This window comes from Heteronotia binoei, chromosome 3 (assembly GCF_032191835.1).
Source record: "Heteronotia binoei isolate CCM8104 ecotype False Entrance Well chromosome 3, APGP_CSIRO_Hbin_v1, whole genome shotgun sequence".
Lineage (NCBI taxonomy): Eukaryota > Metazoa > Chordata > Lepidosauria > Squamata > Gekkonidae > Heteronotia > Heteronotia binoei.
In genome coordinates, this window is record NC_083225.1 from 53,548,736 (window position 1) to 53,566,127 (window position 17,392).

The 17,392-nt window shown below is 41.9% G+C and overlaps 1 protein-coding gene across 6 annotated transcripts in view; it reads right to left on the reverse strand.

Annotated features, from left to right (window-relative positions):
- The window catches only part of MAP4K4 (mitogen-activated protein kinase kinase kinase kinase 4), a 194,548-nt gene that overhangs the window by 86,499 nt on the left and 90,657 nt on the right, over nucleotides 1–17,392 (reverse strand). For all 6 annotated transcript variants that reach the window (XM_060233807.1, XM_060233803.1, XM_060233806.1 and 3 more), the window contains exon 3: nucleotides 15,441–15,497. In XM_060233807.1, coding sequence (XP_060089790.1) covers nucleotides 15,441–15,497 — 57 coding nt within the window. The remainder of the gene's footprint in view (nucleotides 1–15,440; nucleotides 15,498–17,392) is intronic.

Genomic DNA, 17,392 nt, shown 5'->3' on the forward strand with positions numbered 1-17,392 from the left:
AATCAGGGTGAAGAAAAAACAGTGTATTATCACAGCCTTTATGCTAGTCAACGCGATACTTACTCAGGATGGAAGTCTTCTCACTTTTTATAACTCTGCTTTCTGATTCAGTTTCAGATGTATTAAACTGAACTGCCATTTTTGCTGATTGTCTAACAATGGGAATCCCAAGTAGGTTGAGATTGTCTTGTTAGATAGAGCATAGTATGATAAATAGAATGGCTTTAATTGACCACTCAACCTTTTCTGAGTAACTTTAACCTCTCCCAGAATATATCTAATCACAATGTACCCATATTTTTTTATTTCTGTTCAGTATGAAGTTTAGAATTTAACCAGTCTTTTACCTGCTTCCCAATAATTCTGTGTAATATAGGTCAAGGAAGCGTCTACCTGATAGGGGTTCGGATTTTTTAATATTAACTTTTTTTCTGGGAAGTTTTAGAATAAGAAAACTTTAAGCCTTTTCCATATAGTATGCCATGAGGCACTTGGTGATAATTAAGTAACAATTTTAAAGCTTTAGCCTATGCAAACAGAAGCAATGTGTTTGTTTTCACTGGTAGTGGAAGGTTTTATCCTTTCTTCTCAATTATAAGTATCAGAAACAAGGAAATGGACAGAAGTAATCCACATGCTAACAGAATGAGAGACCACAATGTGGAAAAATGGGCCACTCTCCCTACCTGCCAATACATCTGATAGCTTTATGAGAGGAAGAAGTGTTAGTGCAATCTATAGAGTAGAATAAATAGTATACGTTTTGCAATCCTGTGAAATGTGTATAAGCCTCTATCTGGAATGGGTGGAAACAGATAATTTGTTCACCCGTTTATATTAACACCTCCTTAAAGTCTCTTCCTATAAACACAGAATAATCACAACATTCACTAAAACATTCTCATAAATACTTGTATTTCTTTTTGAAGAAAAATATATTGGCCCTCACTGTGTATTTTGTAACCCATACTGGGAACTACATCATTAAATCCTGCTTAAGCCAAAGGCAGCAAAGGCAGGCAATGAGGCACAGTGACAAATGAAAAGGTGGAAAACGACTGGTGGGAGGGGCTGGACAATACCCCATGGTGATTAAAATTGCAGCAGGTGGTTGCTTTGTCAGGGACAACAAACAACTGTTCTACAAGTGTTTTGGGCTTCTTAATACATGGGAACAATTCCAGCATGTGTTTGCACAATGCTTCTGGCTTCAGGCATTGCTGTTCATGGGAGCGGGGGGGGGGGGGGGGGACCCTGCCTATTATCCTTACTTGCCCTTTTAAAAATCTTTATTTCTCATTTTATTGCATGTCACAAGTAGCTGTGAACAGTTCTATCAAGCTATGTCTTGCCTTTAAACTCAAGAGAGGGTGCTTTTTGAAGAAAAAACAGCACCATGGCCACTCCAGCAGCTGCAAGTGAGGGAGTGGGGAATCAAACCAGGTTCTCCCAGATAAGAGTCCGTGCACTTAACCACTACACCAAACTGGCTCCTAGGACAGAGACACAATAGCATAATAAGCACAGTAGAAATCCAAAGAAGGTTTTAGCAGTGATGCCCAGTCTTTGACGTTTTTGCTGATTTCTACAGAACATCACCATTCTGCCAAGAAAAGGCAGCACAACTCATATCCTTTGATGAGACAAATGCATCTGTACTATTCTGAAGCTATAAAAAGATGCTACAGAAAAATGTATCTTACCTTCCCAATTCCAGTCTACAAAATCCCTGACATGTAGGTCACCTTATATGAAATGCAACCTCAAACATTACTACATCTTGTAATATGGTTACAGTGTGTTGTCAGAAAAGATTAGAGCAAAAACTATCTGCTACCACTGTTTGCTGATGAACAGACTGAGGTTGAGAGATCAGGACTTACAACTGGAGACAGCATGAGGACCTGCAACAAAACCACACCCTTTCAGTGTGGAAAGGTGTCAAACACTGATGAACAGAAGAGATGGCTTTGGAATATATGAATCAGAAACCTTTCCAGCTCCCTAAATATAGTATGATTGACTTAGTATGTTTATTTTGATTTCTGCTTTGTAAAAATAACCCATTTAAATTTTATGTCCCAACCAGTGTTCCCTCTAAGCTGAATTAGTGTGAGCTAGCTCACAAATTTTTAGCCTCCAGCTCACACATTTTTGTCTTAGCTCAGGAAGGATGACCCCAGAGCACACTAATTTATGCAGTAGCTCACAACTTTAATGCCATTAGCTCACAAAGTAGAATTTTTGCTCACAAGACTCTGCAGCTTAGAGGGAACACTGGTCCTATCAGCAATAAATATATGAACTCAAATATATATATATATTTTTGGGGGGAGGAAATAAATCAAATGTGGTCTAAATGTTCAAGTCAAACAAATCCAAAACTTGATGTGGACATTGTTTTTATTAAAATACCACCTGTAAAAATTTAAAGATAACATAACATGCATTTTCTTTCCATTGCTTAAATTTTAGGGGGGAAATAAAGGAACTGAAATCTGTTGCCTCTCTAAGTTTAGCACACTCAGCTCAAAGAATTGTGCATATGGGCACACATATGCTGTCTACTCATTTATTTCAACAAAACTCATCTCCCTTCTGCTGAAGTCACTAGAGCATGTCAGCTTCAGTATTACCCTCAGTACCATCATTTGCATTATTTGATAGCTCATACTAGATTGCTGATAAACCCGTAAAATATTTTTGCTTAGGTTTTGACTTGACCTGCAAAGCCAATCAGGTGCATTAACAACCTGGTTTTTATTTGATTGAGTAAATATATTTCTCTTTTAATAAAACACTTTGCACTCTCTTCTTCACACAGTTTCTAGTATAATTAAACTATGTTAACTTTTTATTGAGCCCATTAGGAGAGGGCAGGATATAAATCTGATAAAATAAAATATTAACAGGGCTTTTTTGATCAGGAATGCAGTTTTGGCTAACTTGGTGTCAGAGGGTGTGGCCTAATATGCAAATGAGTTCCCGCAGGGCTTTTTCTGAAAAAAAAAGATCTGTGCAGAACAATGATCTCAGGGGTGTGGCTTAATATGCAAATGAGTTACTGCTGGGCTCCCCCCCTTTTCAAAAAAGGCCCTGGTATAGGGTCCAATTAGTCAAAAGGAATGATTTCACTGTTACAAGTGATCATGTGATGACACTGGACTTTGCAATTGGCTATCTGAAAAGAAAAGCTGGCTACCAAGCCAAGCCACAACCTGTGCATGTCTGATCATACATTTTCCTTCATGGGAATGTATCTCATTCTTGCTAAATAGATTTTGTAGAATTTTTTTGTATGTTTCACCTCTTGTTGAGCTGGTCATGTTATGCAGATGGTTACAGAGAAGACCTTCAGGAGGAAGGAAGTCTAGTAACTAGTTTGCTTTTTGTGTTTTCTTTTGGGTAAGAGGAAATGAAGCTAAGGGAAGAATGATTTCCTGTGAGATGAGAAAAAGCTGACTGGGGATATGATGTATTCCCACTAACTCATAACCTTTCATCATAAATGAAATGGGCTATTTGTAATAGCTTTTTGACAAACAACACATTTGGAACATCTTAAACTCTTCTCTTCAGCCCTTCATTACTATAACACCCCCCCCCCCAAAAAAAAAAATCAGAGCCAAAACAATGACTTGATAAACAGGACCAAGCACATGCAAGTACGAAAGATAATTCATGGGATGATCTACAATTCAAAACACTAATTCTAAGACTACAGACAAATGAAAGAGCTCACAGGGGGAGGCAGTGGTTTAAATGATTAAAAGTAGCCTGTTTGTGCTTCTGTGCATGGGTTCCCATAGTTACAGTTTCTACATAAAAGAAAAGTATCAGGCTTGTCTCTTTAAGAAAAAAAAATCTACCTCTTGGCATTTTAGCCACAATGCTCCAAGACAACTTGGCTCAAAATGAATGCTACTGTGGGGAGTACAGGGACAAACAGTTTAAATCAAAGAGCAACTCATGGGAATTTCTTTCTTTTTACAAAACATATGAATATACCAAATAACAAATACATTTTCCATTAATGAAATGGAAGGAAAGAGAATCACACCTTTGACAAGGAAATACCACTTTTGCCAGATGTTTTTTAATGATTTTCACCCTTCCTCCTTAATCAGCAAAAGAAACACAGTTTTGAAAACATAAACAGGTGAATGTAACATTACACATCTTATCAAAACACCCAGGCTACAATCAATGCCTAAACTAGTTAGTGCTTGCAGAGTTTTTTAAAAAATAAAATAAAATAAATATGCTGAGTTGCAAGAAAACAAAGTTCTTGCTCATTCAAGAGTTACAAATCTCTCACTCTCTTTAAAAAACAAAATCTCTTAAATTTAAGCATTATCAACTTGGAATTCGTTGATGGCTTAGTCTTACCTAATGGAACAAAAGACTCTTACAACCAAGCCAAAACGGGTAAACCCCCCCCCCCCCAAAACTGTGCAAATACGTTTTCAGACCTGGCTCACAAAGAGTAACTGTACCACTACAGCCATGCTCCACAGTCATGCATTAAAAGGCTAGATGCTGCCCTGATTCAACTTCCTTTGGAACTTGACAGAAAACTATCAAAGACTTCCTTTCATCCATAAGGAACTTCAGAACAGACTGCAACAGCTGAGAGAGATTAATGGATTTTAGCTCAGTTTAGAGCTCCAGTAATGTACGGTGAGAGAGTTCCTCATACCCTCTTCATTTTCTAAGTCTATGAAGCTCACCATTCAACAGCTTACAGAACATTAAACTTTTCTAGGGAGAAACTGTGTTAAGTCTACACTAGCAAAACTATGCCATGAATTGTGGCACCTTAGAGATGAAAAGTTTTATTATGCTGTGGGCATCCTATTCACTTCCTGCTGTTGCCTGTAAAAGCTTTACAGCACGATAGACTAATTTTAAGATGCCACAGCATTTTTAAAAACACTACACACAGTCAGAGGAAGCCCTGTTTAAAATCTGACTTGCAGAACCAAAGTTAATATATTTATCCGAAAAGCCAGAAAACAATCAACACATGATAATCCAACTAATAGTCAGACAATAGAGCCCCTTCTCTCACACACACATGCAACATTTAAGAATAAGGACTGTCCTTCCAATGTCTCAGAAAAATGTGGGACCATTTGCAGCTCCGACAGTTATAATTAAAGGTTCAATGAAAGTTAAGCTGCAACATCAGTGAGAATGAAGTAAATAATTAAACACTTAAAGGCCAGTTCATTTTCCATGTACCGCACAAAGTGAATGAAAAGATGGCATAAACACATGGTATGCAGGGGGTGGGGGGACTGGACTCATATACGTGAGGAAAAGTTCTATTCTTGCCTTCCCTCAAAGGCTAATGTGCACAGTAATGTGTCTGGTCTTCTCTGCAGGTGTTTGATAACTGGATTCTCAGGCTGCCTGGAGCCTTATCTCTTTCAAGGCCAGGATGGAATGGGGCAATTAGTTTCCCATAAGAATGTGTGTTTAGTGATGAGAGGGGATGATCAGGAGCAGTGATGTCATCTTCCAGAGGCATAGGGAAGGATTGGATGTCATCATCATGTGACTTGAGGGGTCATAAAACCATATTTATACCATGGATCAAGGGAGGAGGGGCTAGCTGAGATCTTTGACCTTAGGCCTGAGACATATTGCAAAAAAAAAATAAAAACCAACAATAAAAATTTCTTCAAATATGTTAGAAGCAGGAAACCAGCCAGGGAGGCAGTGGGGCCCTTGGATGACCAAGGGGTCAAAGGATTACTAAAGGAGGATAGGGAAATGGCTGAGAAGTTGAATACATTTTTTGCCTCCGTCTTCACTGTAGAAGATGAGAAGTGTTTGCCTGCTCCAGAACAACTTATATTGGAAGGGCTGTTGAAAGACCTGAGTCAGATTGAGGTGATGAGAGAGGAGGTCCTACAACTGATAGACAAATTAAAAACTAATAAGTCACCAGGTCCGGATGGCATACATCCAAGAGTTCTGAAAAACTCAAAGTTGAACTTGTGGATCTATTGACAAAAATACATAATCTTTCATTGAAATTTGCCTCCGTTTCTGAGGACTGGAAGGTAGCAAATGTCACCCCCATCTTTAAAAAGGGTTCCAGAGGAGATCTGGGTAACTACAGGCCAGACAGTCTGACTTCAATACCGGGAAAGTTGGTAGAAACTATTATCAAGGACAGAATGAATAGCCACATTGATGAACACGGGTTATTGAGGAAGTCTCAGCATGGGTTCTGTAAGGGAAGATCTTGCCTCACTAACCTGCTACATTTCTTTGAGGGGGTGAACAAACATGTGGACAAAGGAGACCTGATAGATATTGTTTACCTTGACTTCCAGAAAGCTTTTGATAAAGTTCCTCATCAAAGGCTCCTTAGTAAGCTCGAGAGTCATGGAGTAAAAGGACAGGTCCTCTTGTGGATCAAAAACTGGCTAATTAATAGGAAGCAGAGAGTGAGTATAAATGGGCAGTCTTCGCAGTGGAGGACGGTAAGCAATGGAGTGCTGCAGGGCTCAGTACTGGGTCCCATGCTCTTTAACTTGTTCATAAATGATTTAGAATTGAGAGTAGGCAGTGAAGTGGCCAAGTTTGCAGATGACACTAAATTGTTCAGGGTGGTAAGAACCAGAGAGGATTGTGAGGAACTCCAAAGGGATCTGTTGAGGCTGGGTGAGTGGGCATCAACGTGGCAGATGATGTTCAATGTTGCCAAGTGCAAAGTAATGCACATTGGGGCCAAAAATCCCAGCTACAAATACAAGTTGATGGGGTGTGAACTGGCAGAGAGATATCGGGGTCGTGGTAGATAACTCACTGAAAATGTCAAGACAGTGTGCGATTGCAATAAAAAAGGCCAACGCCATGCTGGGAATTATTAAGAAGGGAATTGAAAACAAATCAGCCAGTATCATAATGCCCCTGTATAAATCAATGGTGCGGTCTCATTTGGAATACTGTGTGCAATTCTGGTCACCGCATCTCAAAAAAGATATTATAGCATTGGAAAAAGTGCAGAAAAGGGCAACTAGAATGATTAAAGGTTTGGAATACTTTTCCTATGAAGAAAGGTTCAAACGCTTGAGGCTCTTTAGCTTGGGGATACGTCGACTGCGGGGTGACATGATAGAGGTTTACAAGATTATGCATGGGATGGAGAAGGTAGAGAAAGAAGTACTTTTCTCCCTTTCTCACAGTACAAGAACTCGTGGGCATTCAATGAAATTGCTGAGCAGTCAGGTTAAAATGGATAAAAGGAGGTACTTCTTCACCCAAAGGGTGATTAACATGTGGAATTCATTGCCACGGGAGGTGGCGGTGGCTACAAGCATAGCCAGCTTCAAGAGGGGGTTAGATAAAAATATGGAGCAGAGGTCCATCAGTGGCTATTAGCCACAGTGTGTGTGTGTGTGTAAATAAAAATTTTGGCCACTGTGTGATACAGAGTGTTGGACTGGATGGGCCATTAGCCTGATCCAACATGGCTTCTCTTATGTTCTTAGTATGTTTCACAATTGCTGGATACGTAGACAACACTGACTAGAGGCCTTTATTTTGGATTTATGATCTGTGATGCCTAACAAAGTTTTTGAGAGTGTTAGGTAGCAAAAGCTAGCTTTCTAATTTTATATAATGTATGGTTTAGAAAATATTGGTTGGCTATATTCTTTCGTTAACTTTTGAAAAAACTTCATAAATATTTTTAATAAGATCAGTCTGGTTACTTGTGTGCAATTGCCCTGGGAACCCAAGGGATCAGTCTGTTGACTCCTTGACAATATACCATATCCATGTGACCGCATGAGTCCTATAGTTTATTCTACCTGGAAGGAGCCCAAACGAGCCTAAGATTCGCTCCCATATCCCACTGAGTACTGAGATCCAGGCATGTTGATGGTGAGCAGGGCCGGCTCCCCCACTAGCCAAACTAGATGGTTGCCTAGGGTGCTGGCAGGGCAGGGACGGCAAATTCGGCCTCCCCCTAGGCAACCGCCTAATTTGCCCCTCCCGTGCCTCCTCTTCCTCCCTCCCATCCCCACCACATGTTAATTTCAAAGCCTGCCCCCCCCCCCCCCCCCGTGATCAGAAAAACCATGCCGCGGGGCCATGCTCCCAGTCTGTCAGGAGCAGCATCCTGAAAGGGCAGTCCCGCTGCTGCTGACTCCCCCCCCCACTTCCTGGATGATCAAGAGGAATTAGCTGAGCAGCAGCAGGACCGCCCTTTCAGGATGCTGCTCCTGACAGACTGGGAGCGTGGCCCCGCAGCGCAGTTTTTCTGATCACGGGGAGAGGGGGTGAAATTAACATGCAGTGGCCTGCTGGTGGGGAAGGGAGGAGGGGGCAGGGAGGCTTTAGATAGCCAGAACGTGGAACTAGAGCCCGTTCCGGCTTTGAAATTAGCATGCTGTGGGGAAGGGAGAGAGGAGGAGGCACGGGGGAGGAGGGGTGTGGAGTGGGGAGGGTGCCAGGCAGCGAGTCGGCCTAGGGTGCCATGGGGTATCGGGCCGCCCCTGAAGGAGAGTGGGTCATATGTAGCAGAAATCAGCTTCCAACAGTTAAATAGGATGTTCAGTGCTGTATCTGGGGATGCCCAGATTCCTAGGAATCCAAGATGTCCAGGATCCTAGCTGAACAAAATTAGGACTAAGTACCTGCTTGTGGCACTAAAATTTTTACCTGCTCTAGTTCTGAATACAGTTTGGCTTTGATCAATCAAATTTGTTGGGAGAGATTCAAACACACTTTGTACAATGTTCATAATTTGGCATATTTGCCATTATGGAGTTTGACTTTTTGTTGGGTGAAAAGCAGCTTTCAACTTGAAGACCCTAAAAGAAAAAAGGGGTGCAAGGCAGAATTCTTGAAACGATTTTAGAGATGTTCTTCATTCAGCAGTGGACACATGATGACCAACTATAAACAGGGATACAAACAAGTCTGAGGGTGTGAGAAAAAACAGCCTCCATCTAAACAGAATGCAACTAACATGATTATAGGTTTGAACAGCTCAAATAAATGTTATATTGCACACACCATCATTGTCACATGAAAGAATTAGATGAACATTGTTGTTAAATACTGCAGAGAAGCCTAATCAAGATGAATGAGGGGACAATAATACAACTCTGACTTTGGCTAAACAAGCTTCACTGTAAGCTGGCAGGGGAAGCAGGAGGAGGACAATGAAAAGTAATCCAATTCTTCCTTTACAACCCGGCAGGTTATTGTACTCAACTGTTTACTTCTACATGGACCAGACTAGAAATAAAAAGCAAAGCCAAGAAACAGAACCTAAACAGCAACGTTAGAGTGCTCCAGAATCAGAAAACAAAACCATTAACTCTACAACTATTCAAAATTTTAAGGACTGACTGTTGAAGAGGCTCTGGCTTTCCAAAAGCCATATACAAATGCCATGCATGACAAAGTCACCGTCCAGTGTCACATAAGCCCTGTTCAGACTTTCAAACATGAGTGGGCTGAAAGAACATATATTACCTCCTTATGTGCTTCTACTGGCTCCATTTCAGACCACCCCATGTTTACAGGGAGATCTTAGCAAAGTCAAACCATTCAAAGGCTCTTTCAAATACTTGTAAACACTGATCCCTTCAGAAATGTTAGGCAAGTTGTACACACTCCATGAGGGGTGTACTATCCTCTAGTGTTCTCATAACAATATAATCAGAACGATTATCAGCTTCACATATTTTTAAGGTTTAAATGTACAAGTCATGTTTCTGAAGGTTGTTGAATCTACAAGGCTTAAAGTCAAAATGCCCTGACCAAAGCCTCAGCTGTTGATTGGAAAAGTGGTTTGCTCTGGAAATAAGAAACTTCCTTACTGGTTTAACCCACCAATGCAAAATCAGATAAAATAGTGGGCTGGAAAGAATTATGGAGTTAAGTGGAACACGCCAATTTTATCACCTGCCTTTACTATGCCCCACAAAACCATTTAAGAACTCATTAGGGTTTGTAGAATCTTTCGGGATCAAGTGCCGTGTTCTACTGGAGAAAGTTTTCCTACCAGACTCAATGCACAGCAGCCAAGAAGGTCTGAGCGCCTGCTCCGGCTGCAACGCCACTGAGGATGTTCTCCGCAGCTGAGAACGAAACGTCTGGTAGGAAAACTTTCTCCAGTAGAACACGGCACTTGATCCCAAAAGATTCTACAAACCCTAATGATGTTACCAGCCGTGAAAACCTGAAATCTTTGATAACATTTAAGAACTTCTCCACATTGATCTTCTCACCCGCCTGAGATAAGAAATTTGTCTGCTGTGCCCACAGGCAGGGCCGGCACATGGGAGTCGGCAAACTAGGCAATGGCCTAGGACGCCGGCTCCCACAGGGGCGCCTACCACCCTCTGGCACAATCTCCCCCCCACCGCTGCCCTCCTCCCTCCCTCCCTTAGCGGTGCTGGAAGCCAGTGCCATGCTCCACCCCCCCCAAGCCTAGGCTGGTCCTTACCAGCTTCAATGTGGCTGCACACGGCTTCTAAGGGCCCACAATAGGAGAGTTCGCTCTCCCTCACTTCCAATTCCAGGAAGGAGGGAGAGCAAACTCTCCTCCCGCGGGCCCTTCAAAGGCTTAGAAGCCATGTGCAGCCACACTGAAGCTGGTAAGGACCAGCCTCGGAAGCAGCAACTGCAGAGGGGGGAGTGCGGCCTGGCTTTCAGCGCCATGACAGAGGGAGGGCAGGGGTTAAGGATCAGCCTGGGGGGTGGGCAACGGGGGGGGTGACGAAGGAAAGGGGGGAGGGCGGCCGCTCTCTGCCCACTGTCTTCCCACTCTTGCAAGCCTCTGCAAGATCGGGGGGGGAGCAAGCGCGCTCAGAGCCAGTAGCTCTGAGCACGCCCGCTGTCTTCCCACTCTTGCCCAGGCTTTGCAAGCCTCAGCAAGGTGTCAGGGAGGGTGTGCCTGGGTCTGTCCTGCTTCAAAGCGGGAGAGGGATGAGAATAGGAGGGCTTGCACGTGCACAGCCTGATGATGTAATCATGCGTTTGTAAAAAAGAAAAGAGGGGGCGGGGGCAAATTTCAGCCTGGGGTGCTGGAAACCTCAGCGCCGGACCGGCCACAGGTTTGAGTTTCAACCAAAAGAGTGAAGTGTGAGATCCCTTCTTTCCCAAGGAAACAGTTCAATGGATTTGCTGTTAGAGAGCCACCATGGTGTAGTGGTTAAGAGCGGAAGACTCTAATCTGGAGAACCAAATTGATTCCCCATCCCCCACATGAAGCCTCCTGGGTGACCTTGGGCCAGTCACAGTTCTCTCAGAACTCTCTCAGATCCACCTACCTCACAAGGTGCATGTTACGGGAAGAGGAAGAGAAGGAAATTATAAGCTGCTTTGAGACTCCTTATGGTAAAGAAAAGCAGGGTATAAAAACAACTCTTTTTCTTCTTCAATGGATTTGCTGCTGGGATCTAGCAAGAAGCCTATAGGGGTGGGAAGATCAGAAAGATGACTCCCAGTAGGGAGTTAGCATTGTGATCACTCTCTTGCCCAACCTCTTCTCCAGAGGCAGAAAGTTCCTGTCCCTCATTCCTAAAAAACAGAGTCAGATGAGTTTTTAACATTAGCACCCGGGGCCAGCATGTTCATTAGGATACCTTAGGCAGTCACCTAGTGTGGCGACGGCCCTAGGGGGGGTGCTGAATTTGTGCCCCCGGGAGGGTGCAGTCCCCTCCCAGTGACTTAAATCATGCAGGAGGGCCCCAGGAGCAGCCGCTGCCCTCCCTGCCAGTGAAAGGCCCCGATGGTCAGCTGATCAGTAGGACCTTTCACTGGGGTGGGGAGTGTCAGCAGAAGCAGTCAGGCCGGTGTCCCCCTCCATTTAAAGAGCCTGTCGACCAGATGGTTGGGTGAGGTGTGTGGCTGCTTCTGTCACTTCTCCCACTCCATTTGGATTGCTGGTGGGGCAGGGGCTTGAGAGCCTCCCCCACCAGCAATTCAAATAATGCAGGAGAGCTAGCTGGTCAGTAGGGGTCTTTAAATCAGGCCATGGCTGCCCCCGCCAGCGATACAAGTTGCACAGGAAGAGCGGCAGAAGCAGCCACACATCTCCCCACGCAATTTAAAAATCCCACCGGCCAGCTTAGTGGGCTCTTTAAATGAATGGGAAGGCCTGCCTGGCTGCTTCTGCCAGTGCTCCCCACCCCAGTGAAAGGTCCCACCAATCAGCTTTCACTGGTGGGGGCTTTCACTCATGGTGAGAGCAGCGGATGCTCCTGGGACCCTCTCATGCAATTTAAATTGCCAGCTTGGGCACCAGGAAGTCTGACACCGGCCTTGTTAGCAATCCGTCCTAGAATTCTTTTTTCCCCTTTCAAATCTGAGGTGGCAAGGTGACCACCTCTTATAACCTCTTACACGAAGGAATGGTCTATCGTTCACATATTGCTTATTAAATCATACAGTCGTTAAATAAAAAGGAAAGCTTTGATCCATTTTTTTAATTGTAGCTTTATAAAAGTACAAAGCAAAGTGAGCACGGTTTAGAAGACAAACGTGAATAGTTCCTAACCAAATAACAGAACCAAAAAGAATTTAACAATGCTATCTTCAATGGCACTCTAAAATGTATTTAATCCATATTATGAACATGCTATGGAAAAGATTTGTATACAGTCCAAATTATCCTCCTTGCATTTAAACCTGGCCTTACCTAACTGCAGTTGAACAGAACTGAAATATTTTTACACATAGAAAAAGCAAAACTCTGGCTGACTTGAACAAATGTGATTATATTCATTAAAATTCACAAATTATACATACCAGTGCTATTTCATGCAAATAAGAATTATTCTTTCAGGAAAAAGACAGCAGCAGCAAACCAACTATCAAGATCAAAATTATATTTAGACCCACTTAAAAAAATTTATTTCATTTTTATATGATACATCATATGTTATATGCCACATGAACATCTTGTAAGGAAAAAACAAAACCCTGAGTTTATAATAAGCTGACCAGCAGCAGGTAGTTTTGCCAAAGGAACAATCATTTCACTAATATATTCCCCTACGTCTGCTATGGAAAGATAAGAGACTTTAGGTGTTTAAATCTATTTTGCAAATGCAGTTCAAGTTCATAGTATCGGAACATATAACAAACAAATTTGTTTTAATTTTGTTACCATCATTATTTTTTAAATTCTGCATTCTCATCTTTTTTCTCCCCTTAATAATTCCTTATTTTTCCTATTGTGTTTTTAATATTTAAATGAAAGAGTACTTTCCACTAGTTTGACTTATCCTCAAATTGCACAAAACCTTTAAAAGCCTTTAAATATATCAGCTGTATAAAAAGTTGTTTTTTAAAATAAATACTTTATAAAAACAAGAAATGAATGGCTCAGACATAACAGCAGTGAATGTAACAAGCTCATGAAATGGATTTCCTCCCATTCTCTCTGCACAAGCTGCTTCTGAGGACTGAAGGGCCCTCGGGAACAAAGAAGAAAGCAACTTGCTCTGCTCATGAAAGAACTCATGCAAAAGGGGTGATTTTAGTCAATTTTCTACTGAACTGCAGCCCTCCCCCCCACACACACACACACTGTATGCACATCAATAATTAGCTTTAAGAAACCCATTGAGTTTTGGTGAACTGTCTTACTCCTACAATTAGTTACAGAGAGATCAATAGTGTCATTCATTAGGAATATGTTATAGTAGTTTTATGGTTATCATGTGGCATGCTCAGAACATACAAGTCCTTAAAACATGGATGAGGATGAGGGGTCACTGCCGACCTATGGTGACCCCTCTGGGAATTTTCAAGAGAAGAGATGTTTAAAGGTCATTTGCCATTGCCTGCCTCTGCATAGCAAGCCTAGATTTTCTTGGGGTTTTTCCATCCAAACTAGGCTTCCCAATCCCCAGGTCCCAGCGGGGGATCCTCCGGTTCTACAGGCTTTCCCCCTCCCCCAGCCAGCTGGCCGGCGGGGGAAGCCCCTCCCCCACAGCCATCATGCATCTCCATGAACAATTCCCATAGGGAATTATGGGGAATTGATCTGCGGGTATCGGGAGCTCTAGGGGGGCCGTTTTTTGAGGTAGAAGCGCCAAATTTTCAGTATAGCATCTAGTGCCTCTCCCCAAAATACCCCCCAAGTTTCTAAAGGATTGGACGAGGGGGTCCAATTCTACAAGCCCCAAAAGAAGGTGCCCCTATCTTTCATTATTTTCTATGGAAGGAAGGCATTTTAAAAGGTGTGCTGTCCCTTTAAATGTGATGGCCAGAACTCCGTTGGAGTTCAATTCTGCTTATCGCACCCTTGCTCCTGGCTCCGCCCCCAATGTCTCCTGGCTCCACCCCCAAAGTCTCCTGGTTCCACCCCCAAAGTCCCCAGATATTTCTTGAATTGGACTTGGCAACCCTAATCCAAACACTAACCAAGGCCGAACCTGCTTAGCTTCCAATCTAATAAGATTGAGCTAGCCTGGGCCATCCATGTCAACACATACCTTAAAATATACAACATATCATATCGAGCAAACAACTCTTTCACTGCAGCAACACAGATTTAAGTACTTGAACTATTGTTGTTTTGGGGGTTTGGTTCTCTTTAATTCTTAAAATTAAAAAGGTAAAGGCAAGCACTGAGTTGTTACCAATCCATTACTTCTCCACAAACCCTCAGACCTGCTTCAGACTTGAGCTGCATAGCCAAATATACAAAAAGGTAAGTAATTCAAGCAGGCAAAAAATAGAAATGAAATGAAATTTTGAGGTAAATTTCTGAAACAAGCAAACCTCAGTCATTATTCCAATTCAAAATCCTTCCGTTCTTCACAAAGCAGAATAAGCCTTGGTTTTCAAACAGCAGGCTCACTTGGTTCAAAATGTTTCAGACATTGTTGAGCTAATAAAATGCAGCTGATGAATAAATCTTGCCTGATTATAAAATACAAAGTCTATGTGATAACAGTGGATATTATTCTCTCAGAACTAGCCTTTCCTTTTTAGATGTTTAAAATGCTTCTTGGCAGGGAAAAAACGAATGCCTTCAAGTAAAGCTATTAAAACATAACGATTTAAGTACATTTATATTTTTTAACTACATATATATGTTTATTTCTCTCTGTTCTCATATGAAGCTCCACAGTAAATTCCCCTGAGTCTATTACAACTGCTGCTTTACACTGTTGAATTCTGCCAACAAATCTGCTCAACATTTCAGCAGATGTTTCTGCATTTAGCCCTTTGGGATCTTTACTGGGTACATTTCCTTTCTAACCTAAAAAGGGTATACATTTATTACATCTAAGACCAAAATACAATTCTTTCTATTTTGGCACCCAGACAAGGAATCAGTATGCATACTACTGCACAGAGATCCCTCTCCTAAACAATGTAGAGTTCAGGGATGACCAAATCCTTTTTTAAAAAGTATTTTTAGGATAACAGTACCTTTCAGAACTTACCTCCGTAACATCCATGACTTTGATGGCTGCCAGTTGACCAGTCTTGACATGCCGACCCTACAGGGGGAAAAAAAGAAATGACAGTTAGCGATCCAATTTTCTCTTTAAAAGGAAAGATGAGGGAGTTATTGCATTATTGTTTTAAATGTATATTACTTTTTGAAAGTTGAAAGAGATTTTTAAATATTTAGTGTTTATATCTCTGTGTATAAAGTGCCCTCAAGTTGCAGCCAACTTATAGCAACCCTGAAGAGTTTTCATTGCATGAACCAAACAGACATAGTTTGCCATTGCCTCCACAGCACGGGACAGTGACAGATGGAGGGCAAGTTAAAAATATATTCATACAACCCCAAAATAAGACTTTGTTTTACTTACCTACTAGCCTACAATGTAGTTACTTAGCTATAATTAACTGTTCAGTTTAATTGAAGAGTGCAATTTAGCCCTTTGTATTTAGCACAAGGAGGGTCTTGTGTGACTTGTAGGGGCACTCCCATTCCACCCCTTGCCCAGAAGGCCAGAAATTTGCTGGGCAGCCTATCTGCTCTCAATACTTTTGCTGTTGCTTCGATTCCTAGCTACCTAACCAGCAAATCTACCTACTCACTGTGCCTTGACAGGGAGACAGCATTGGTGACTCCATCTGCCCAGCTGTCTGCATTGCTGCCCATTCATGGGCTGTCTCAAGGAATAAGGGCTTATCATCTCTGCCTCTGATCACATGAGGTGGTTAAAACCCCCTCTATTAAAAAAAATGGTCAGATTTTTCTGCAAACCCTGACCACCGCCCCCCCACACACACACAATTTGTTGACACGGTCCCAGCCCATCAATTTTGAGTGTCCACTGATGGGGTCATGTTCAACATGGCAGTACATCTACAGTAAACTAGTCTGAGAACAGGACCAATCTAAGCAGAGTTCCACCCTTCTAAATCCACTGAAATTAATAGGCTTAAGCAGGGTGGAACTCTGCTTAGGATGACATTGTAAGGCTCTTAAAAACGAGTGCAACTAGGTCAATAAACCTATTTGATTGAGAAAACACATTACTGCAATTCACATAAAATTTAACTGTGCAAAATAATTTCTAGTGATTTTTAATAGTGCGGGAATGCACTCAATGATTCAGCTACTGTCAATGGGAATTTCCTTCTTTTTACAAAATATATGAATATACCAAATATCAAATACATTTTCCATTAAAGAAATGGAAGGAAAGAGAATACACCTTTGAAAAGGAAATACCACTTTTGCCAGATTTTTTGAAAAATTTCCCTTCACTCTACACAGTCCCAACCCATCAATTTTGAGTGTCCACTGATGGGGGTCATGTTCAACATGGCAGTACATCTACAGTAAACTAGTCTGAGAACAGGATCATTCTAAGCAGAGTTCCACCCTTCTAAATCCACTGAAATTAATGTGCTTAAGCAGGGTGGAACTCTGCTTAGGATGACATTGTAAGGCTCTTAAAAACCAGTGCAACTAGGTCAATAAACCTATTTGATTGAAAAAACACATTACTGCAATTCACATAAAATTTAACTGTGCAGCATAATTTCTAGTGATTTTTAACAGTGCAGGAATGTACTCAATGAATTCAGCTACTGTCAAAGGGGTCTCTGTTGCTTTTCCAGTTCAACAGCACTGCCCTGCCCTCATTCCAAGCCAGCAGAAAACCACAAACCTTAGTAGATTTTAATGTGAAGTGTGACAGGGGTACAGACAAATTAAAAAGAAGCAAAAACAGAAATCTCCAAGAGGCCTGGCAATCCTAACTCTCATATCACAACCACTGTGCTTCTTAGTACAAATGATTCATACTTGAGTTTTAAATTAGCAAGTGATATCTACTATGGAGACAAAGTGTGGCATAGCGGTTAGAGGCACTAGCACAAGGTGAGAAAAGTACACTAAACTACGAAGTTCACAAAGTGACCCTCAACC